Source organism: Marmota flaviventris, chromosome 6, assembly GCF_047511675.1.
Source record: "Marmota flaviventris isolate mMarFla1 chromosome 6, mMarFla1.hap1, whole genome shotgun sequence".
Lineage (NCBI taxonomy): Eukaryota > Metazoa > Chordata > Mammalia > Rodentia > Sciuridae > Marmota > Marmota flaviventris.
Window position 1 is genome coordinate 137630950 of NC_092503.1, and position 23520 is coordinate 137654469.

At 40.6% G+C, this 23520-nt stretch overlaps 1 protein-coding gene across 4 annotated transcripts in view; it reads left to right on the plus strand.

The window, feature by feature from the left end:
- The first annotated feature begins 1570 nt into the window (after positions 1-1570).
- Bphl (biphenyl hydrolase like) overlaps positions 1571-23520 on the plus strand; it is a 29840-nt gene continuing 7890 nt past the window's right edge. Inside the window, exons 1-7 of one of the 4 annotated variants that reach the window (XM_071613642.1) lie at positions 1571-1710; positions 8303-8403; positions 9507-9584; positions 9720-9749; positions 11063-11229; positions 13306-13459; positions 21439-21570. In XM_071613642.1, coding sequence (XP_071469743.1) covers positions 1604-1710; positions 8303-8403; positions 9507-9584; positions 9720-9749; positions 11063-11229; positions 13306-13459; positions 21439-21570 — 769 coding nt within the window. In that variant the 5' untranslated portion in view covers positions 1571-1603. The remainder of the gene's footprint in view (positions 1711-8302; positions 8404-9506; positions 9585-9719; positions 9750-11062; positions 11230-13305; positions 13460-21438; positions 21571-23520) is intronic. The other 3 variants (XM_027948133.2, XM_071613643.1, XM_027948134.2) reach the window with 3 other exon arrangements.

Genomic DNA, 23520 nt, shown 5'->3' on the forward strand with positions numbered 1-23520 from the left:
ATGGCAATTATCAAGAATACAAGTAACAATGTTGGCAAAGATGTAGAGAAAAAGTTACACTTATACATTGTGGGATTGCAAATTGGTGCAACCACTCTAGAAAGCAGTATAGCAATTCCTCAAAAAACTTGGAATGGAGCCACCATTTAACCCAGTTATCCCACTCCTCCTTTTATCCTCAGGAGTTAAAATCAATGTACTACAGTGATGCATCCACATCACTAGTTTCACAATAGCTAAGCTATGGAACCAAACTAGGTGCCCTTCAACAAATGAATAAAGAAAATGTGGTACATATACACTGGAATATTACTTAACCATAAAGAAGAATGGCTTTATGACATTTACCAGCAAATGAAGGATCTGGAGATTATCATGCTAAGTGAAGTAAGCCAGTCCCCAGAAACCAAAGCAGAAACTAAAGGTCGAATGTTTTCTCTGTTAGGTGGAAGCTAACCCACAATAAGAGGCAGAGGTGGGAGGGGGGATAGAAGTTAAGTGGATTCAACAATGGGGAATAGAGGGAAGGAGGGGGCATAAGCAAATACAGTGGAATGAATCTGACAATTTTTCATGTACCATGCAAACAACACAGTGAATCCCACCACCATGTTCATCCATAAGAATGGGACTCTTAACCAAAAATAAAATACATTCCATGCTTGTATAATTATATCAAAATGGATTCTGCTGTCATGTATAAAAAGAACCAGTTTAAAAAACAAACAAAAAAAAAATATTTCCTTGTTAAAGCTGAGTAATATTCCATGGCATAGATGCACCACATTTTATCCATTAGTCAGTTGATGAGCACTTGGGTTGCTTCTACTTTTTGGCTCTTGTGAATAATGCTATTATGAACACTGGTGCACAAATATCTGAAGCCCTCCTTGTTTTGGATGTATACTCAAAAACAGAATTGCTGGATCATAGGGTGATTCTCTATTTAACCTTTTTTAAGGAACCGAGATCTTCTTGACCACAGCAGCTGAGCCATTTTGCATTCCCACCAGCAGTGCACAGAATGTTAATTTCTCAACATCTTGAGCAACACTAACTTCTTTTTTTTAAAATTGTAAACTATATTAATGGATATAAATGGCTTACAGAAAAAACAAAACAAAACAAAAAAAACATTAGATTCCACCATCCCTAAATGAGAACGTACTCCATCCCACCTTTAGCACCAGCTATGCATCAAGGATTAATTAATTAATAATTAATCTGTCGGAAGCTCGGCCTGGGTGCCCACCAGGTGAAGGCAGGATGGCCAGTGAGCTCACTTCCCCAGGGGCCTTGGTCATCACTATAGCAAACAGGTAGGAGGAGGTGACATAGACTGGGACATCGTGCCTGTGGGCCAGAGAGAGCCCCTAAGAAAAGATCCAGTCTCACCAGCTTCTGATGGGTTTAGGCAAAGGCTGTGTGCGGGGCGTGGCAGGCTGGCATAGGACGTGACGGCAAGCTAGGCCAGGCTGGTGTAGAGGGGTGTGGCCCGGCACAGCCGGGCGCCTCGGGGGCGTGGCGGACGGGGGCGGGGCTAGCAGGGGCGGGCATAAGGTCCTGCGCGTGCGCGTTTCCAGAGGCGGCGCAACATAGGAACATGGTGGTGAGGCTGTGCTCCCGAGGCGGGCTGCTACCGCTGCTGCTCTTCTCGCCTCAGAAGCCCAAGATTTACGTCCCCACGGCTGGGCGCAAGGCCGCGTACGGGTAATGGCGCCCTCCTGCCGTCGGGGAGCCCCAGCGTTGCGCGCTCTGGGGGGCAGCGGGAGGGGCGCGCTGACCCAGGTGGACCCGGCTGCAAAGATGGGGGTCTTGGGCGAGGTCTGGCCTCCTTGTGGCCCTTGATTTCCCGAGATCCCGCATCCGGGAGCACTCCGTGAGCGCCTGAACTGTGCCTAGGCCTCACATCTGTGACTCTGGAGCTTAGGGGACGAGACTGTCATCTGTGTGCAGACGCAGGGGGCCCCGAGAGGTAAATTTGCTATTAGTCACAACTAACTGGTGAGGAAGCAGATTGTAAACCCATGCCCCTTATTCTTAGCCGGTTCCTCTTTCTAGACTTTACATCGTGAGGTTGAGAACAGTAATCTCTTGTGCTGCTAGGTTTTTTGTTTGTTTGTTTGTTTGTTTGTTTTATTTTTTGTCACACTGAGGTATAGCCCCAGCTTTTCATTTTGAGACCGTCTTGCTAAATTGCTTAGGGTCTTGATAGTGGCTGACCTCGAACTTGCGATCCTCCTGCCTCAGCCTCCAAAATGGGATTACAGGAGTGCCTTCTCCTACTTCTTATATCAGAAATCTGCTTGAATATGTCTGGGGCCTATTAGCTGGCATAAAACTGATCAGGCTTAAGTCATGAATCCCAAGTCTCCTGAGTCTTTAATTTGCTTATCTCAAACTGACATGTGCAAGAGAATCATCTTGGGAACCTATGAATATTCAGAATCCCAGACTTCACTCTTAAGAGATTCTGAAATACATGTGTGGAGAGGTCCAAAAATCTGCATGTTTCTCTTAGTCCTCTCGTCCCCTTTACAGTTAAAACAGTAACAACAAAAACCTGGATTAACCTCTGACCTGGTGCCTGGTTCCAAGAGATTCTGCGCAGAAAAATATGGATGGAGTGGCCTGAAATTTTCTTTACTGTATTCTTTACATAATATGTCTACACATATACATTTCACACTCATATAGACACACAATGCATGTATGCAGTTAAATGTTGATGGGTCAATTTCATTAATGACTTGTGGGGAAAAATGAAATGTTTGATTGGTACCTGGCATTTAGAATTTTACTTGATATCATGTGGAAACTATTAATTTCAAAGAAGAAAATAGGAGGGTAAATCTGACCATCTTTTTAAAATTTTCATTGTGTAATTAACTGGCACTTAAGTTTCATATTTGGCTTAGTTTTATTAATTCAGGACTATTTTGATACAGATGGAAAAACGTGTAAGTAGATGTAGCTATATAAATCAACAGTGAAAATGTACATTGTATCCAGATTCCTGTTTTCAAAAAAGGATTGAGATAATGTTACTGTGATTGTACCAGTATCATAGTCCTGATAGGTTATTTAATGGTTACATAGAGGCCCTGCCAACCTAGTGGCACTTCCTAAATTAACTCTGAAAAACAGGTTTCTCCAGATTTTGTCCTGCAGGTGCATAAATGCAGTTGCAAACTGATGATATGTAATCTGAGAAAATGAGCAGTGGTATTGGTTAACCCTGAAACAAGGCCACAGCCCCATGAAACTGGTAAAAGCACTCCTATTTAAAAAAAAAAAAAAAAAAACTGCTTCTAACAGCCAGTGTCTAATGTGCAACTCAGTTGTATGCCAAAAACTTGTTTGTAAGGCTATTTGGAACTTTGACTCTTATTTAATAATTAAGGAAATTTGTTTCTGGATTAGGTTAAAAAAAATTAAAAAGTCTTCTCTCCCTGAAATTATATGTTATGTACAGTTACAAATATTAACAATTGACAGCATCTAACAATCTGCCTGAAGAAAAATATTTTCTGAGTTCGATCTTGGAATAATGCCCTGTTCCAGATTCCCTCCTTCCCCTGAAGCCTGCCACCACCCTCTCCCTGCATGGCAGTCAGACTGTGTTCTACCCCAGTGCCTGAACCATGCGGGGGACTCTGTTCAGCCATGAGGTTAGAGAGAAAGCTTGGCCTCTGGAGTTCAGATAGATCTGTTACCATCACTTTCTGTCTGTGTCAATGTAGCCAAGTTACTTAACCTCTGAGCCTCCAGCCTTGCACAGTTTGTGAGGATTTGAAACAATGGATGTAAAAGGTCTAGGACATAATAGATATAAGTATTTAGTAGGTACAATTAGTAATGATACAAATAATAATATAAAAGAAGTAAAAATAAATGATCGAAATTCACTTGAATTCAAGCCCTGGGGGTGTGTAATACTTTATTGTAGTTAATGGTTACTTTATATAAAATAGCTGAATATAAATGATTAGGACTTTTGAAATGAGGTTGTATCTTACTAAGTGGCCTCCATTTTTTATTTCTAAAGCAAAGTGCTGAGGCTCTGGGTCAGACTTTCTGCTGCTCATCTTGGTTTGGCAGAGCACCACAGTGTAGGCAAATTACTTTGTTCTCTAATCCTCAGATTCCTCCATGGTAAGATTAGGTTCAACATAATATTATCCCTCCAATAACTCATTACATTGTTCTCAATCTTAGTTGCCTATTGGAATCTCCTGAAGAAATTTTAAAATATAATTGCCTAGCTTCCACCCCAAAGATTTGAATTGTAGCATAGTCTATGCATCAGATTTAGAAGTTTGCAAGATGGTTCAAATTGAAGTTTGAGGCCAGGTACAGTGGCACATGCCTATAATCCCAGCGGCTCAGGAAGCTGAGGCAGGAGGATCGTGAGTTCAAAGCCAGCCTCAGCAATGGTGAGGCGCTAAGCAGCTCAGCGAGACCCTTCTCTAAATAAAATACAAAATAGGACTGGGGATGGGACTCAATGGCAGAGTGCCCCTGGGTTCAATCCCTAGTTCCACTGAAGTAGTAGGAGACAGGAAATGCTCCTGTAAAAAGGGGACGATTGGAGCTGAGGTTGTGGCTCAGTCGTAGAGCACTTGCCTAGCACATGTGAGGCACTGGGTTCGATTTTCAGCACCACATATAAATAAATAAAATAAAGGTCCATTGACAATTAAAAAAATATTTTTTAAAGAAGATGGGGACAAGTGGGCAGCTATGGAGGTGTTGGTGCAGGGGGTTGAACTTGGTGACTCTCACCTACATCCTAGGGTCTCCTCCCCCAGCTTCTCTTTCATAAGACTCCATTTACTGCATGGTAAATGCTGGTGGCCAGCTGTTTACCCATCTGCTAGCCTCCAAACTACATGAGAGCATAACTTTAGTGCCCAGCAGCAGGTTGGTGTTCAGGATGTGCATGGATGAATGAATGGTATGGTGGAGTTTAATGTTTCTGAAAGCAGATAACTAGGGCACTGCCACAGAGTTATTGAATGTCTTTCAGGATTGTTATAGGCATGCTTTTAAATCTCCACTGGTGATTCTAAACAACACAGCCGTTTCAGAATACCTGGGTTAGAGATGCAATTTAATAAGAGAGAAGAAGAGGTGGAAAAACCAAAGTGACAGCCAAAGGGGAAGGGATTAGTATTTTTTTCTTTATTGTTTATTCAAAGGCCCTAGGCAGGAGGATTGTGAGTTCAAGACCCCCAGGGCCTTGTACATAAGAGTAGGCAAATGGTCTACCACTAAGCTATACCCCACAGCCTATAATTTTTGTCTCTAAATTTTCTGAAGTTTTCTATTTTTTTTTTTCCTCCCTGAGAGTTTTGGGAAATTTGGTATCTTGAATGTGGTTCAAGTAATAAACACACAACAAGGCCATTGAAGGCCTGGTCTTTATGGCCTGATTTTCTTACAACATGCACATAACTGTTAATCCAAGGCCTGACTGCAACTCTAAGATAATCTGGAAGAAGAGTGCTATACTCATTTCAGTTATATTGCTGTGAAAGTAAACAATAATTGTTGTTGTCTTTTATTTTTTTTTTTTTAACTGTATTGGGGTGGAACTCAGGGGTGTGCTTTACTACTGAGTACATTCCCAGTCCTTTTGTTTGTTTGTTCATGTGTTTTAATTTTGAGGCAGGTTTTGCTGTATTGCTGAGGATTTCACTAAGTGACTGAGACTGGCCTCAAATGTGTGATCCTCCTGCTTCAGCCTCCTCAGTCACTGGAGATTATAGGTATATGCCACTATGCCCAGCAATAACTGTTATCTTTAAAAGTAAACCTTTTTCTTATGTTTGATATTGATTTGCTTTTGTTCACAAATAGTCCTCATTCCTTTTCCTCCAGCTTAGAGATTCATGAAAGGTTTTTGTCAAACTCCATTAACCCCATGGGATGGGCTGATGTGACAGTACAGGTCCCTCTGGTGCAACAACATACAGGGTGGTTGAAGACAAAGCAGTGTGGCAGTGTCTTTCCCCCAGCCTAGCTGCAGAACACCATTTGGCCCCCACCATAGAGCTGCCTTCATATTCTTGCTAGCTGAACATGAGCTTGTCCCCACGGATGTCCCTTGCTCCTGGGCCATTGATCAGACTATTTTTGTCTTCCAGAAATGCCTTTCCCACCACATTTTCTTTTCAGAATTTGACCCATCTTTGGAAGTTCATCTCCAAAGCTCCTTTTAGATCCCTCTGCCCAGCCCTGATATGATCTCTGTCTCCCTTTAAACATTCTTTCCTGACATTGAGTTGCCATTATGCTAAAAATCAAGACTGCCTGGTTTTATCTCCCTATTCCTTTTAGGTAACCAAGAGAACATGGGATGGTAATAATTAGAGAAGTTTGGAATGGGGAATCAAAACATAGATACTACCAAGCGCAGAGGGAAGTTAGTTTTGTTTGTATTTTGCAGCAGAGACTTGGGAGTGATCATGGAAGCTGAGAAAAAGCCTGTGAGTCTGTGCCCTGCAGAGATGCAGAGAGCTTAAGGCAGCAACACCCAGTCCTGAAAACTGATGAGCTTTGCACATGGAGGAGGGTGAGGGAAGGGCACTTTCATCGTGCATAATATCCTCACAGTGCAATGTAACTTTCATGAGCATGTTCTTGGCGCTGCAAGAAAGGGAGCTCCTAAAAATTCTAGGGCACAGGAGTAATAAAGGGAATAATGGTATGGTGCACATTATTGCTAATGTGAGCTGTGCGGATGGTAGTCATTTCTGTTCAGGGAGTGGCTTCATTTAATTTAGGCAACACAGGAAATAGCAATAAGGACTTTTATCCCATCCAGGTGCCTCAAAGCTCCTTTTTCCTCAGTCATAACTGCCTCCCTGAGGGTTTGCAGAGTAAATCCTTTGTCTTTATCATCTCTCCTTCTAGACTGTGAGCAAATATACACCAATAAATGACCATTTACTAAAATGAGTCTTTACTAGTAAAGTACATTTATTTGTTTTTATCCTGAGCCTAAGATATCTAAAGCCATCCTACCAATAAAAATTAATTCCTCAGAGGAATAAGAAGTTAATAATAAGTAAATTGGCAGAGTACATATTATGCTAAAACCACTTCATGGCATGATTGTTGCTCCTCTAATGATATTTCTGAAATGAGCTTATATCAGGACTTCTTATTTCCCATTTCTGTCATAATTTTACAGACAAGTGTGTGTTACAATTAGATACAGCAATATTCAATTTTTTTTCCTGCATTTTGTTTTTACTTGAAGTTGGCAAATCAGGTGAAACCGAAAGAAGAAACAGGACCTTGTTTTTTCAAAAGCGTACATTTCAGCAGTCATCTTGACCAAGGGCAGTGGTCAGGTGAGGAGTATGTAATAGAAAAAGGAAGATTAGTTGATTCTACTTTATTGACAGTCCACTAGAAGAGGAGTGGCTCCTCCTAGCACCTCTCCTAGAATGCCATCAGGTCAGTTATCTGTCTGGCAGATCGGTAGCAGGGGTCTTGTAGGTGCTGTGCTGGTGTATGTCCTTGGACAGTCTATTCTGGAGCTTCCAGAAGAGCCTCTGAGAACACCTGTACAGCCCATGCATCCTCAGGCAGGACAGATGCTGGTGGTGGCCTTGTCCTGTGCCAATTAGTGTCTAGTTAGATGCTGGATCATGAATGGGACCTATGGAAATGGCTTCTTAATAGTCAATTCAGGAATATTTCAGCATCTTAAAAACCAGCAAGTCCATGTCAGTGCAGTTGGGTGTTTCTGATTAGAGTCCTCCTGCTTCTGATTAGATGACACCAGATGCCCTGAGATCACCAGGGCCTTTCCTTGGAACTCCTGGGATCAGTCTTGTCCTCAGGAATGCCACCAATACTGCTGAACATCCTGGTAACTGCTGTAAAGCTGCTGAGGAGGAGAAAATGGTTCCAGGTTCTGTGTCTCTGGTGCCCCATATCAGCCTGCACGCGGGCACCACTGACTTCTAGCTCCTGGACATGTGCCCTAGGCCTGTACATATAGCCACTGAATTCAGCAAACCTTTCAGTGCTCGTGTAGGGTGGGCCCCAGGCTGGGTGCTGCAGTATATTGAAAAATGAATACACTTGATTTTGTAGTCTGTTAAAGAAGATACAAACTCATGTCACTGTTTAGGAATGGAAAGTTAAGGCACAAATCAAAATAATCCAAGAAGCTTGAGAGGGGTACTGGAACTGATTCATGCATGTAAAAGGGCAGTCTTGTCATATTAAATTGATAAACATATTGTGTTAATTAATTTTCTTTGGGGATTTCTTTTTCTTCCAGAACAGTAACCTCTGCCAAAGTGTCTGTGAATGGCGTTCACCTGCATTATCAGCAGACTGGAGAGGGCGAACATGCAGTCCTGCTGCTTCCTGGGATGTTGGGTCTGACAATTTTTAATGGAATCCTTTGGCATGCTGTATAACCTCTCTGATAGGGTCATGATACTAGTTGCCAAATATTGATTAATTTTAGTGCTTTACCAGACTGTTTTAAGGGATATTTGCTAAAATCAAATGCATGATTTAGAAAAGTAGATAACTTTCTATCATGTTTTTTGTATTCCTTTATATACCCAGTTTTTTTCTTCATGGGTATACTGTGAAACCAAAGGTGAGAGATCAAGGAAAGGGTGTGGGAAGGAGTAGATGAAGGAATAAGGTGAATGGATGATTAGCCATCCCAGTTTCCTGGCATCAAGAAGTTTTCAAGGTTGTGGGACTTACAGTGCTAAAACCAGGACAGATGCTCTCTATTCTGGTTGATATGTTCAGTTAAAATAAGAAATAAGAGCTGGGCGTGGTGGCGTACACCTGTCATCCCAACAACTTTGGGAGCCTAAGACAGAAGGATCACAATGCCAACCTCAGCGACTTAGCAGGACCCTATCTCAAATTAAAAATTTAAAATGGGTAGGGGTATAGCTCAGTGATAAAGTGCTCCTGGGTTAAATCCCCAGTTTCACTCCCCCACACACCAAAAAAAAAAAAAAAAAGAAAAGAAAAAATAAGCTTAAGGTCCTTTTGAAAATCAAAATTAGGAGCTGGGGTTGTGGCTCAGCAGTAGCGCTCTCATCTAGCATATGTGAGGCCCTGGGTTCGATCCTCAGCACCACATAAAAATAAATAAAATTTAAAAAATCAAAATTAGATTATTGTATTACCCTCTCTCAATGTGGGGCACAGTAAGCCCTCTGGATCTGAATCTCACTTTACAGAACAGTAGTCCAGATGTACAAAGTGAGAGAAGATACACAGGGATCCCAGGACATCTAGAATTTAGTTTTATAGGATTTAGTATTGTTGTTTATTCTTGGTTTAGTTAAATAATCCTTGTGATTTGCTTCTTTCTCCTAAAAATAAATTACTAAAACTTTTCAATTAATTCATGTTTCTATTTGATCAAGCCTCCGCTGATGTGGTACTGTGGTAGCTAGTGAGATATCTCTGTCTAGTTAGTATTTAGTACCTTCTTTTTTTTTCTTAAGCTGTTGTAATGAAGGAGGACATTTATTCTAATAACCAAGGTCAAACTAAAGTCGTCTGTCACAACAACAACTTACCAGGTTAGAATTTCCATTATTTTAGTATTAATGATCATTAACCAGGTACAAAAACATACCAGTTTTTGTTTATGTAAAACCATTAACATGCTTCCAAAATTTAAAAATAAAACAGTGAGTTTCCTATCTGTCCCACAGATCCTGATCCCTTCCCCATGGGCTACTCAGGTATCATGTATTAATTAAAATAATAATAATAATAATAATAGTATATATGTGTGTGTGTGTGTATGGCCTTGGTCTTCAAATATATACATGTTTGCCAGAAAACAAATATCTCATTATCTCATTATTTCTGAAATTGATCTTTTAACCTGCTCCCTTTCCCATCTCCCTACCTTCTGCTCCTCCTTCAAGATAGTTTGCACCAGAAGTCCCTCCAGCCAAGGGACATAAGGGAAGCCTAGTGTCAAAGTAGTAGACCTAGGCTGGAAATCACCAATTTGGTTTTGGCCTGGGTTTCCTGAATGATTTTCCTGATCTCAAAGAAGCAGTGCCTTGCCAAGAATGATGGATTTTGATGATTTTAAGTGATCCTGCTCCATCTAGAAACACTCTATAATGAAGCTAGTTCATCAGGCAAGGTGTTTAATATTTATTGTGGCCTGAAGTCTGAGTCCTCAGAAATCAAACTGACTTTACCAGTAAATTGGTGATCTGCCCCTGTACTAAGCTCTTTGTAGTGACCTTCTGTAGTGGGTATGAGCACACAACATCATGAATGGCTGCATCGAGCTGGGGACTGCCAGTTGAAGCTACCATGGGTTTGAGAACATAGTTCTGGGCTAGGTGTGTAGCTCACTGGTAGAATGATTGCCTGGCATGTGCAAGGCCATGAGTTCAATCCCCAGGACCACCAAAAAAAAATAGTTCTACTTGTTAGTATAAACTCTTTTGTATTATTTTGATGCCACTTGATTTCTTCCACCACCACCATTTCAGTGTTTCACTTTAGCATTAATTGTAACTACAAAATAAAATCTTCAGGGCTATTCACAATCATCTTAGTTTTTAAAAAATCCAGAATTTTAGAATTGTATTTTGACTCAAATCTCAAATTTGTTTACAGAATTTATTGGGATCTTTCTCATTTGTCAAGTCATTTATTTTAAAAAGAAAAAATCTAGAAGTATAACATAGCTATAAGTTTATTTCTATATAGTTCCATTAATTCTTTAGGAAAAAAGGGGCAGGGGTTGCTGAATACTGGACTAAATGAAGGCCAGCCCCTGTCCTTCTCAGAATGTCCACTAGGGGACGATAGAAGGCAGGTTTGCACTTCACTAAGAAAGGAAGTCTATCTGCCTCTGGGTAAATGGATTCAATCCTTGTAAGACTACTTTCTTAATTATGTTCCTGTGGCTTACTTTGAATAGACACTAATTACTTTGTTTTAAAATTGCTGTCGCTTCTGTTTTCTCTCTGATGTGTTTCATATAATGAAAGAATTCACCAGAGCATAACCAAGTGGCTATTTTCAGGAAGCGGAGAGACTGATTTTGCACCCCAACTTAAAAGCCTAAATAAGAACCTCTTCACTGTGGTGGCCTGGGATCCTCGAGGATATGGACATTCCAGACCCCCAGATAGAGACTTCCCAGTGGACTTTTTTGAAAGGGATGCAAAAGATGCTATTGATTTGATGAAGGTGGGTCCCCGGGAAATGCTCAGGGAAGGGTTGGTGGCTGGGCCTGTCTTCATTTGTTTTGCTCAGTTTTTGTTGTTATTTCTTTCTACAAATGCTGTACCCCATGTGATTGCTACAGAAAGTCCAAATGATTCAAATAGATGTAAAGATGAATGTAGAAATACTCCACAATCAAGCTACTTAGATACACCACTATTAATACTTTAAGACTGTCTTTCTGACCAGTCTTATGATAAATATAAACACACAGTTTTGTATTGATGGCATCATGCTATTCCTGATGTTCTTCTAACATACTGTTTTTATTGAACAATTTCTAAAGAAGATACTTCCATGTCAATAAACATGCTTTTGCATCTGTTTTATAATAGGTGCCTGCCACACTTGTCTCCTCTTACCCATGGTTTCACTTCTTTGGTTTCAGTTACTCATGGTCAACTGTGGTCCAAAAATATTAAGTGGAAAATTCCAGAAATAAGTCATAAGTTGCTTTTTACTCTTTTAAAATTTCAATTTAATTTTTTTAACTGGTACATAAAAATATAGAAACTGTACATATTGGTTGAGGATATAACTCAGTGGTAAAGTGCTTGCCTAGCATTCTCAAGGCCTTAGATCTGATCCCCAGCACTGGGGGAAAAAATACACACACACACACACATGCGCGCACACACTTGTTAATGTGTAGTTACCTTACTGTCCTAAGTTTAACTTCAACACCATTCTGAGTAGTATGATGAAATCCTGCACTGTTCTGCTCCATCCCCTCCATCCTGCCTGGGACAAGAATCATCCCTTTGTCCAGTTTATCCATCCTGTATCCTGTGTGTGTGTATAGGATAAAATGTAGCATGCTTGGCACTGTTTTCAGGCATCTACCAGTAGTCTGGAAGTGTATGGGAGTGTTCCCCACAGATAAGAGGGAAAGTAACTGTATTTCACTGTATAGATGCACCGTGTCTTACTTCACCTGTTATATAATGGTAGATAACAATAGGACTTAATTTTTAAGTTGCGTTTTTTTAATTATAAACATTAGTACACTGAGCATTCTGTTGTCATGACATTTTGGTTCTTACTTTTTTGCTATTTTAAACAAGGTTGTTGCAGACTTAATGGACCCATCTCCTGGCACATGTGTACAAGAATTTCATGCAAATTTAGGAGAAATGTGCTGGGTTATAGAAGATATAAATATTTATGTTTATGAGTTAGTACCAAATTATTACCTCTAGTAGTATGCTAATATATAAATCCCATCAGCAAATATTTTGGTCTAATATTTGTTTTTTTTTAACTTTAATATTTTTAGTCATTCTATTTTTAATTCTAGGCAACATCTCTCAAACATAATCTTTGTCAGTTTTCTCTGCCAAACACAGATTCATGCCCTGGTTAATTCACCCAAGGACCTGCAACCCGGTGACACTCTTCTCTCTCAACCCATCTCTCGTGGTCTGTTCCCACAGTTGCAGTCTGTGGCTTCACCAGATGTCCTACTTCATTTCATCCAAGAAACCTCAGGTCCCCTCTGTAATCCATATAATTGCTCTCAAATCCTTGTTTAAGGAGTGCACATGCGCACGCATGCACATACACAATTTGTCATATCCAAATACAGCTGATCTCCATTGATTCTATTCCCTTGACATTTTATCCAACCAGAAGATGTAATTCCCTCATAATTTAAAACAGCTGTACTCAAATCCTATGACAATTATATTTTCACCCAAACTAATTGAGAGAAAACACTGTTACCAAGTAGTAGACTCTAGGATTTCTTTTTTTTTTTCTTTTGATACTGGGGATTGAACCCAGGGATGCTCTTCCACTGACCTACAACCCCAGCCCTTTTTAGTTTTACTTTTGATACAGGGTCTCACTAAGTTGCTTGCGGTCCTCCTGCCTCAGCATTCTTAGTTGCTGGGATTACAGGCATTTATCCTCGCACCCAGCTAGGATTCATTCTTGATACTCCAGAGCCCCTGTATTGATTCTGATCATTTTTTAATCTCAGGTTCTTTTAGCAGGAAGGAACAATAACCTCTGCTGTGGTTTTCATTGTATTTCTCACAGACGCTGAAGTTTAAGAAGATCTCTCTGCTGGGATGGAGTGACGGTGGCATAACTGCACTCTTTGCTGCTGCGAAGTATCCATCTTACATCAATAAGATGGTGATTTGGGGAGCTAATGCCTATGTCACTGAAGAGGATGAAAGAATTTATCAGGGTAGGTTCTGTCGACCCCAGGCGATGACTGATCTTTATTTCTGTCCTCATCTCTTATTTTGATGTGTTGATAAGTCATATCATCCATTTCTAGTTCTTGGCTCTAAGGCTGGAAGAATAGTAAGTGCTCAGAAAAGTAATGTCATTTAACCCATCTGAAAATAGAAGACTTTCTATTTCCAGAAGTGAAACTTCTGTGACTCAGGAAAAGTCTAAGGAAAAGCAGTATTTACATTTACTACCACTGGTAGTGAACTTGAAAAAAGGAGGAGGTGTGTGAAGTGTTATTCATAACCTCATTTAAAATAATGTGGGCATAAAAGGGAACATCGAATTCAAATATGAAACTTTCATTTTGATTGTAACAGTTTCTGTGCTATTTGCATTTTTAAGGTAGTCCTTCAAGCTTCTTTTATCGGTTTTTAGGGGCACTCAAGCAGGGACATGTGGGTCAAATCTGGCCTGCCGAATGCTTTTTCAAGGCCCAGGCTTCAACTAAGGAGGCTAATGCTGTGTGAGTCATGGAGACCAAGCCGGAGATCCACTCCACCCCTTCCCCATTTCTTTTCCACTCCCAGCATTGCTTCCCAGGGCCTGTCCTGGTGGCCACGGCACACGGGGGATTATTGGTAAATACCACACACTCAGACATGAAATAGCTCCACTTCCAGCCAGCTGCCCAAATCGAGATGACCAGGCTCTCAGGAGTAGAGAATGATTCTTCTGGGTCTGAAGGTTATTGGGGAAAAAAGTAAAACTGACCTGGGCTACCTCCACCTGTTAGCCTGACCACTAGGACCCTTCCTTGTAGACTTGTAGCTTTTTGTCCCGAGTATATTTCTTTTGGACCTCAAATGGTTCACCCTAGGCAGTTAGGTCTAGATGGATCAGGCATTTTCTATCCTCACATATTGAAGTATCCTCATAATGTCTTTGATTTTACCTCTTGGCCTGCAGAGACTGATATATTTACTCTCTGGCTCTGTACAGAAAAAGTTTACAGACCCCTACATTAGGCTATCACAGGCCTCGCCTTTCCTGCTCTTCTGCAATTCATATGCCTTAGTAAGCTACTCAGTAATAGTGTCCCATTGTATGATCTTAGTTCTTTACAGTCTCTTGTTTTATTTCATTTTAGTTGTAGATGGACACAATACCTTTATTTTATTTATTCATTTTATGTGGTGCTGAGGATCAAACCCAGTGCCTCACACATGTGAGGCAAGGGCTCTACACCTGAGCCACAACCCCAGCCCCATCCTACAGATTTTGATATGCCATATTTTCATTCAGTTCAGAATATCTTCTAGTGTCTCTTCACCATAGCTTTTTAGAAGAGTATTTTCTTTTTTTTTTTAATATTTATTTTTTCGTTTTCGGCGGACATAACATCTTTATTTGTATGTGGTGCTGAGGATCGAACCCGGGCCACACGCATGTCAGGCCAGCGCGCTACCACTTGAGCCACATCTCTAGCCCTAGAAGAGTATTTTCTAATTTACAAATATTTGGAGTTTCCCAGATTACCTTTCTGCTATTGGTGACTAGTTAATTTCATTAGGTTCAAAAAATATACTTTGTATGATTTTGTTCTTTTATGTTTGCTAAATTTTATGCTCCAGAATATGGTATGCTTTGGTCTAAAGTTGAACTCATTATTTCTTGATTTTTCTTGTGCTCCACCCTTGCTCACTTGTTCTTTCCCATAATCACTCTGATGACCTGCCTAGATGTGTAAGCCCAGCCCCAGAGTCATCCCTTGAGGGCTCAGCTCCTCTGCCCTCTACATTTTACTGTGACTTCATTCCATTGATACCATGCTCAGAACACTGCTCATGTTATCCCCTCCTCTCTTCCCGACCCTCCATGTTCCTGGTTCTGTTCCTTTGCCTTTTCTGTTAATTTGCCCTCCACAGGAGAGTGTCCTTTCCAAGACAATAATCTGACCATTTAATCATCCCACTTAAAATCCTTCAGTAAAGGCCACACTACTGGCTCACCACCAGTCAGGCCCCACCCAGCTTTCTTGCCTCATTGCCTCCTGTTCCCTGGCCCTTCCTGTGCATTTCTTGCATTGCACAAATTGCCATTCTTGAAACAAGCTTTCCCCTTCTAATCTCTGTGCCCTTGTACCTGTGATGTACCTGCTGCATTGACCCCTTCCCACCACATCCTCTTCGGCAGACATGTCCTCACCCCATTGCCTGCTTCTGGGGCACCACCTCTATGAAGGCCTCCCAGAGTCCTTTAGCCTGGTGCTGATTTCCCCCGTGACTCTGTAACACTTTGCAATTACTTGTGCAATAGCCCTTCATCCTGGGCGCTGGCGCCCTTTTACCCCTTTGCCTCAGTCACTGTAGTGTGTGTTCACCATTGCAGTGGCTCTGACTTCTAGGAGCACAAAATACAACTCCCAACCTCACACCACTTTTACCCTCTAATGTATCTCTGCTTCTCTCCCTGGCCATCTTCTTGGCCACTTCCTCATCCCCCAGTCTCTCCTTGTGACAAGGTGACTTCAGACCCACCAATCCAATAGATAGAGGGCCTTCCATTAAACCAACCCACTAGACACTGGCTGCCTTTTTCCTGGCTCATTCTGCAGCATTTGAAGATGGGCTCATGGTGTGTCAATACTGATCACACCCCTCCTCTTGAAGCTTCCTTTTTTTTTTTTTTTGACTTGGCAGGGGTCGGGTGGCAGTATGTTGCCCATGCTGGTCTCAAACTCCTAGGCTCAAGTGATCCTCATGCCTCGTCCTCCCAGGTAACTGGGATTACATGTAGATGCCATCACACACGGCCCTCTTCTCACTCTTAGACATCCTTGTCTTAACTCCTAAATTCCAGATAATTCAGCTTTTCATTTTATTTTCTTATCTGGTTGCCCCGCACATACAATAAAATTGAGCTCATAACCCTTCTCTAGACCTGTTCTTCTTCCTAAGTATCTTATCTTGCTAAATGATACACACTATAATACAGTAGTCCCCATTATCTGCAGATTTATTTTCTGTGGTTTCAGTTACTCTCAGTCAACTATGGTCTAGAAATATTAAATGGAAAATTTCAGAAATAAATACCATAAGTTTTAAATTGCGTGCCATTCTGAATAGAACGATGAAATCCCATTCTGTCCTGCTCTGCACTGTCTGGAACATGAATCTTTCCTTTTCCAATGTATACACACTGTATGCACTACCTGCCTGCCAAGTCATTTAGTAGCCATCTTGGTTATCACATGTCAAGGATGCAGTGTTTGTGTTCAATAAGGATTTACTTTACTTAATGTGGCTTCGGAGTATGGGTAGCAATGCTGGCAATTTTATTACAGTATAGAGTTATTTTTGTTATTTTTTTATAAGTTGCCATTGTTCTCTTACTATGCCTAATTTATAAATTAAACTTTTTTATGGTAGGGATCTACAAGAAAAGTCATAGTATACAGAGGATTCCAGACTATCTCTGGTTTCAGGCACAGGGGTCTTGCACATATCTCCTGAGGATAAGGGGGAATTATAGCAGCTGTGTCTAAGCTCTCTGCTCTTGAAGGCAGAGACCATATCTCATTCAAGTTTATATTGGCAGTAACCAACACATGCAGACCTGAGATAATGTTTGCAATATTCATTTACCAATTAAGAAGAGTAAACAGTTTCTTTGTTACAGTTCCAGTTTTGCACAGATTATATGCTCAAAAAAAGGAAATATATCAGTTTCTTTGGAGATCCAAATTTGTTCTGTTTTAGATCAACAAACAGTTTGATTCAAATGGTTATTTTGGGAACTTAACTATAAAACATAATTACTGTTGAATTTTTGGTGGTAATTATGCTTTGGGACAGAACTGGCTTCCTCCTGAATAAATATAAAAATACGAAGAATATTTTTGAGTTCATGTTATACGCCAGGCACTGTTGTTGTCACATTTCATGTAGTAACTTATTTATTCTTTATTTCACAGTGTTATTACATGGGGGCTGGAGATGTGGCTCAAGCAGTAACGCGCTCGCCTGGCATACAATTCCTATTTTTCTGATGAGGAAACTGTGGCACAGAGAAGTTAAGCAACTTGCTCAGTGTCACAGAGCTAGGAAGGATGAGAGCTGGGATTCACAGCCAGGCAGTCTGACTTCCAAGCTGTGTTCTTAACCACAGTGCTTGATGTGAACATCTGGCTTACTCCAGTTACAGCTGAATTTCCCTTCCTCCTGAGAGTTAGTTACTATTTCCTTTGGGAATCTGAAACTTTGCCCCAGATTTGATATTGCCAAGAGACCTCTCCCTCCAAATGCCTGCTTCTACTAAAGGTAACTCATTAAAAGGATCTCTTGCTATTTTATGATGTTTTAGCAGGAAAAACATCTTTATCCTAAACATTTGCAGTTTTGTTCATAAAAAGTCTGGCCTTTACATCACAAGGAACTGTTTTTTCAAAATGATTTTTAGGGTTTTTTTTATTATGTGATATTTGATAGGTATAATTCTACTCATGTTACATGTATGAATTATGATACCCAGGAACCTACTGTGGAGCCCAGGATATACCCTTTATCCGTGTGCTTCCTCCCAGTTCACCTCCTACCTCCACCTGAACCCTACAAATCTGCCCAATGCCTTTGTGAAAACAGTTTGTCACATGTTTTTTATTAAACAATGCAGTTTGTGTTTGAACTTTACAAAACTGATTTCATACTGTATATTGTCTTCTATAACTTATTTTTTTCACTGCCCTTTGCATTTCCCCGTCTCATGCATTTCTAAGTTGCTTACAGCTGGTAGCTGCAGTGTGTTACTTGTCACTGTTGTGTTGCATTCAGAGACGCTAGTGGGAGGATATGGCAGGTGTATGTGCTCATTCTTTTTTCCAACAGACAGCTGTTGAAGTAAACATTCCCATACTAACTCCTGAGCCTAGGAGTGACAGTATCTCCAGGGCATAAGCCCACAAATGAAATTGCTGAGTGTTTTATGTAAAGACACCACATTGTAAGTAATGACTTACTACTTTTTTTTTTTAATTTGTCTTTTTAGTTGTAGTTGGACACAATACCTTTATTTTATTTTTATTTTTATATGGTGCTGAGGATCGAACCCAGGGCCTTGCACATGGTAGGCAAGCGCTCTACCACTGAGCCACAACCCCAGCCTTATGATGACATATTACTCTTAATCTGAAAACACACAAAACAGCATGTGTGAACTGAGAAGCTCTGCATTTGGTCCTCCTTCCCAATGGCTGCGTTTCCACCTTGACAGCTCTGCCTTCAGAGTCACCTCTGCCCTCTTTTCAGGGTTTTCTTTTTCTCATGTAGGCAAACTCACATACATTCTTTAAATACATAATTTGCATGAATTATTACAACTCCATCAAGGCATCAGAATTACATTTTATGAAAGATCTAGGCTGGGCATTGTGGAATGCACCTGTAATCACAGCAATTGAGGAGGCTGAAGCAGGAGGATTACAAGGTCAAGGTCAGGCTCTGCAACTTAGAGAGGCCCTCAGCAACTTAGCAAGACTCTGTCTCAAAAATAAAAAGGGCTAGGGATGTGGCTCAGTGGCTAAGCATCCCTGAGTTCAATCCCAGGTACCAAAAAAAAAAAAAAAAAAAAATCTAGTTGTTCTACTGTTAAAGGGCCTCTCATAGGGTATATCCTCAAGATACCACAAAGTAGAAGTATGTACAAGGAACTTTTAGTATTTTGAGCAGGGACACTGGGGATCAAACCCAGGGTCTTGAGCATGCTTATAATCTATCACTGAGCCACCCACCCCCAGCCCCTCTACAGGGAATCATTTTACTCCTTCTTTACATCATCTTGCTAGCCTCTCTCTTTTTTTCCCCCACTCTCCCAACTCCCCTTCTTAAATCTTCTCTCCACTCTGGATTTTCAGGCTGGTTCTCTACCCCTCTCTGAAGTCTTTTCACTATTGTGCAAAGCAGTTTGGCCTTTCCTGGCCTCTGTAGTCAACGCCTTCTGAATTGACTTCCCTCTGAATATTTAAACCAATCAGCAGAAGCAAAGACAGGCACCCTCCAATAATAGAATCTACCCCCTCAGAAGACAGTTGTAGTTGTAAGTAGCAGTTTTTCCTGTATTTGGTTATTCCCATTCACTATGTAAACTTTGAGAGCCTACCAAATGTCAGGCACCATCTGGAGTGCTGTATAGATTATTGTTCAATGTGAGTTTGTATCACTGGGTTTGATCTCCAGAGTCCCTGCTCAGTGTCATCTTGTTTTTTGGGTTCATCCTTGAGCAGGAACACTATATTGAAAGCTCTCAATAAGCAATATTTCGTATGTTCTAGAGCACTAGAATCTTTATCACAGCATTTAAAGAAATATGGGAAAGGTTAAGCTAAGTAATTACATGTGTTGATTTACTTTAAATGTTTTTAGCTATTATAATAATAGAATACATATAATAATTCCAACTAATGAATCACCTGTAATATAGTTTGGGGTTAGAGTTTGCTTTTATACTCTATTTCTTCACTAATAGAATTTAATAATTTGTATGTTTCTTGAGGTACCAGTTCTCAAAAAGAACTGGCCCTCCATGTCTGTATCCATGGGTTCTCAATCTGTAGATTTGAGCAACCACTGTGAAAAATATGTGGGGGGAAAATCTATCTGTACTGAACATGGACAGGCTCTTTTCCTCGTCATTATTCCCTAAACAATACAATAGAACTATATATATCATTTAAATTGTATTTGATATCATAAATGATCTAGAGATGGTTTAAAGTGTACAGGAGGATGTGGATGGATTCTGTGTTAAGTCTCATGCCATTTTATATCAGGGACTTGAGCATCCACAGACTTTGAAATCCACAGGGGATCCTGAAATGAATCCTCCCACATACAGGAGGGATGACTGAAGTGTCACTCTTACCCAGGCAACCCTAGTAAGAGGAGTATTTTCTTTTATCTTTTACTTTTAAGAGAAAGCACTTGGTACAGGTCTAGTTTCATTCACTTGGTAAATATTTATTGTGGGAGGCACAGGCCGAGGCCCCAGGTGTACAGCAGGGCACAAAGCAAAAGCCCTTACATTGGGGTGCATATCCTGATGGGGAGATAGACATTCAGCCATAAATGCAGAAAAGGGTGCAAAGCTGTGACAGTTGCTAATGGGGAGGGGGCACTGGCTGACATCTGAATGGAGACCTGGAGGATTTGTTAAAGTTTCGTCCCAGGGTTTCATAAACTGACTTCCAGACCACTCACGTATAATCGAATCAATCCTTTATTGAAGCACACCAGTGGCAACTAACCGGAACATAAAGCTGTTCCCCTGATCAGCCCTGAACAATTGCAAGAGCACTCCTTATAAGCCTGAAAACCGCAAAAGGAACGTTTGGGGGTCCAGCCAATGCAAGCAAGCCAGGTTACAGAAGCGGGAGAGTGCAGTCAGACGCTTAACCAATCACAATTAGCCCAGTCACCCCAGTTACAGAAATAATGCCCCACTAGGTAGTTCCATGTTCTTAAAGGTTTCTATAGCAAAAGGAAAAGAACATCTTGCCCTGATCATGACCCTTCTACTTTGCATGGTTGTTTTACAAAATGGAGTCACAAAACAAAATGGAGTCACTTTGGTTTGACTATCACAGATTGAGCTGTGCAGCTACCAGGGAAGGCCTTCCCGAGCAGATGGAACAGTGAGCAGGAGGCTCAAGGTGGCCTGTGCTGGTGAAGATAATACCTTAGGCCAGGTGTGATGGCACACACTTGTAATCCCAGTAACTCAGGAGGCTGAGGCAGGAGGATTGCAAGTTCAAAGCCAGCCTCAGCAACTTAGTAAGGTGCTAAGCAACTTAGCAAGACCCCATCTCAAATAAAAAGAACTGGGGATGCAGCTCAGGGTTAAGCACCCCTGGTTTCAATCTCTGGTACCAAAAAAAAAAAAAAAAGAATACCTTAGTGTGAGTCTGACTCCATCCTTCTCCACACTTCTGTTTTTCAGGTATCCGAGATGTCTCTAAATGGAGCGAAAAAGCAAGGAAGCCTCTAGAAGCCCTGTATGGATATGACTACCTTGCCAAAACCTGTGAAAAGTGGGTGGATGGCATAGGACAGTTTAAACATCTACCAGATGGTAGGTTGCATGAACTGCTTAATGGCCGTCCTTATGAGAAGATGCTTGAGTTCTTCCTGGGTGTTCTGCATTCCTCAGCCAATGATGAATTTACCCACTATCCTTATACATAAATGTGTGAATAGAGAACACTAGATATTATACACAGTACAAGCTCTTGCATACTAAATCTGCTTTAAACGTGAGACAGTACTCTTGCGTAAAGATTCATAATGTTGAGCCTCTAATAGCAGACTGTTCTTTTTTCCTTTGTGTATATAATGACAAATGAATTCTCCAGAATCCTTGGTTTGGTTTTTATTTTCTAATTCCAGCCTAGGCAATTAGAAAACAAGTCGCGGTGTAGACAATATTTTCCCCCTTTTATCCATTTAAATGTGTCACCTCACTATACATCTCCTCTTCCTGCAACAAAAAAGGAGAAAATTTCTATCCAGCTTCAATCCCAGCAGTATTAGTATGGGAAGAAAATATTCAGTTTGGTTTGGTTTGATACTGGGGACTTAGCAAAGGGGAACTTTACCACTGAGCTATGTCCCCAAGCCTTTTTAATTTTTTTTTTTTTTTTTTTAATTTTGAGACAGGGTCCTGCTAAGTTGCTTAGGGACTTACTAAATTGCCAAGTCTGGCCTCGAACTTGCAATCCTCCTTCCTCAGCTTCTCAAGTTACTGGGGTTATAGGTATGTACCACCATGCCCAGCTGAGAGTATGTGGTTCTTTACTCATCTTCAGAACTAAGTTATATGACCTTAGCCATGAACAAAATGTTTCCCCCTTTTTTTGTTCCGAAAAATTAACAAGATTTCCATGAACAGTAAAAATTGAATCTTTAACTGAAATTCAGAGTTATTCTATTTTTATACCAATATGTGTTAGTCATCTTTCTGTAACTTAAATAAATACTGAGATAATCAACTTAATAAAAGAAAAGGGTTATTTTGACTCAAAGGTTTAGAGGTTTTGGTCCATGGTCACTGGCCCTTTTGCTTTTTGGCCTGTGGTGAAGCAGCACATCATAGTGGGAGCAGGTAGAATAGCTAAGTCATCCCAGGGCTGCAAAGTGGAGAAAAAAAGAAAAGAGGAATAAATGGTGTCCTACAATCCCCTTTGAGGGGATGCCCCAGTGACCTAAAGACCTCCCCCTAGACCCCACCTTTTAAAGGTTCCACAACCTACCAATAGTGCCACTCTGGGAAACAGGACTTCAATGCATGGGCCTCTGGGGGACATTTAAGACATTTAAGATCCAAGCTATTTGTGTTTGGAATGCCTGTTCTCTTTGTTGTTGTTGTTGTTTTTAATTGCTAAAAGAATAGAATGCTAAGATTTAATCTTTGAACACATTCAAATGCTTGTGATGGAAGGACAAATTTAATATATTAGACAGTCATTTACAGCATGAATCATCTGTTATATCAAAACTTTCACAATGAAAAGGACTTTTAGAAATGTTACATTTCTGGTTTAAGTTTGAAACAGCAAATACATGCCTTAAAATGATACTATCAAACACAGCATCCACCCATAGAAGCAGTCCCTTGAAAGATACTTCCCTCCACTGTTAAAACAAACAAAATTGCCATGAAACAATGGTCAGTTCTCCACTGAAGGGTTTACATTGTGAAATGTACAGTTTTATGCTTTATTGAAGAGGGCAATGAAAAGTTAGGAAGATCCAAATGCAGAGTTAAATGAGCAATTGAAAATAATAATAACTCCCTCATAAGATTGAGCAGTGTAGAAGTCATCCACAACAATACTGTGCATAACTTATTTCCCTTCTATGCTAATTAATTTGACTGGAGCTCTTGCTTATCACTGTACTCTCAGGTTTATGGGTACTAGGGATTAATTGTGCAGCTTTGGAGTCAGAAAGGCCAAGGTTTGAATTCTGGCTTTTCCACTGGACTTGCTGTTAAGGTGGATTTGGGCTGATGACTTCACTTGTC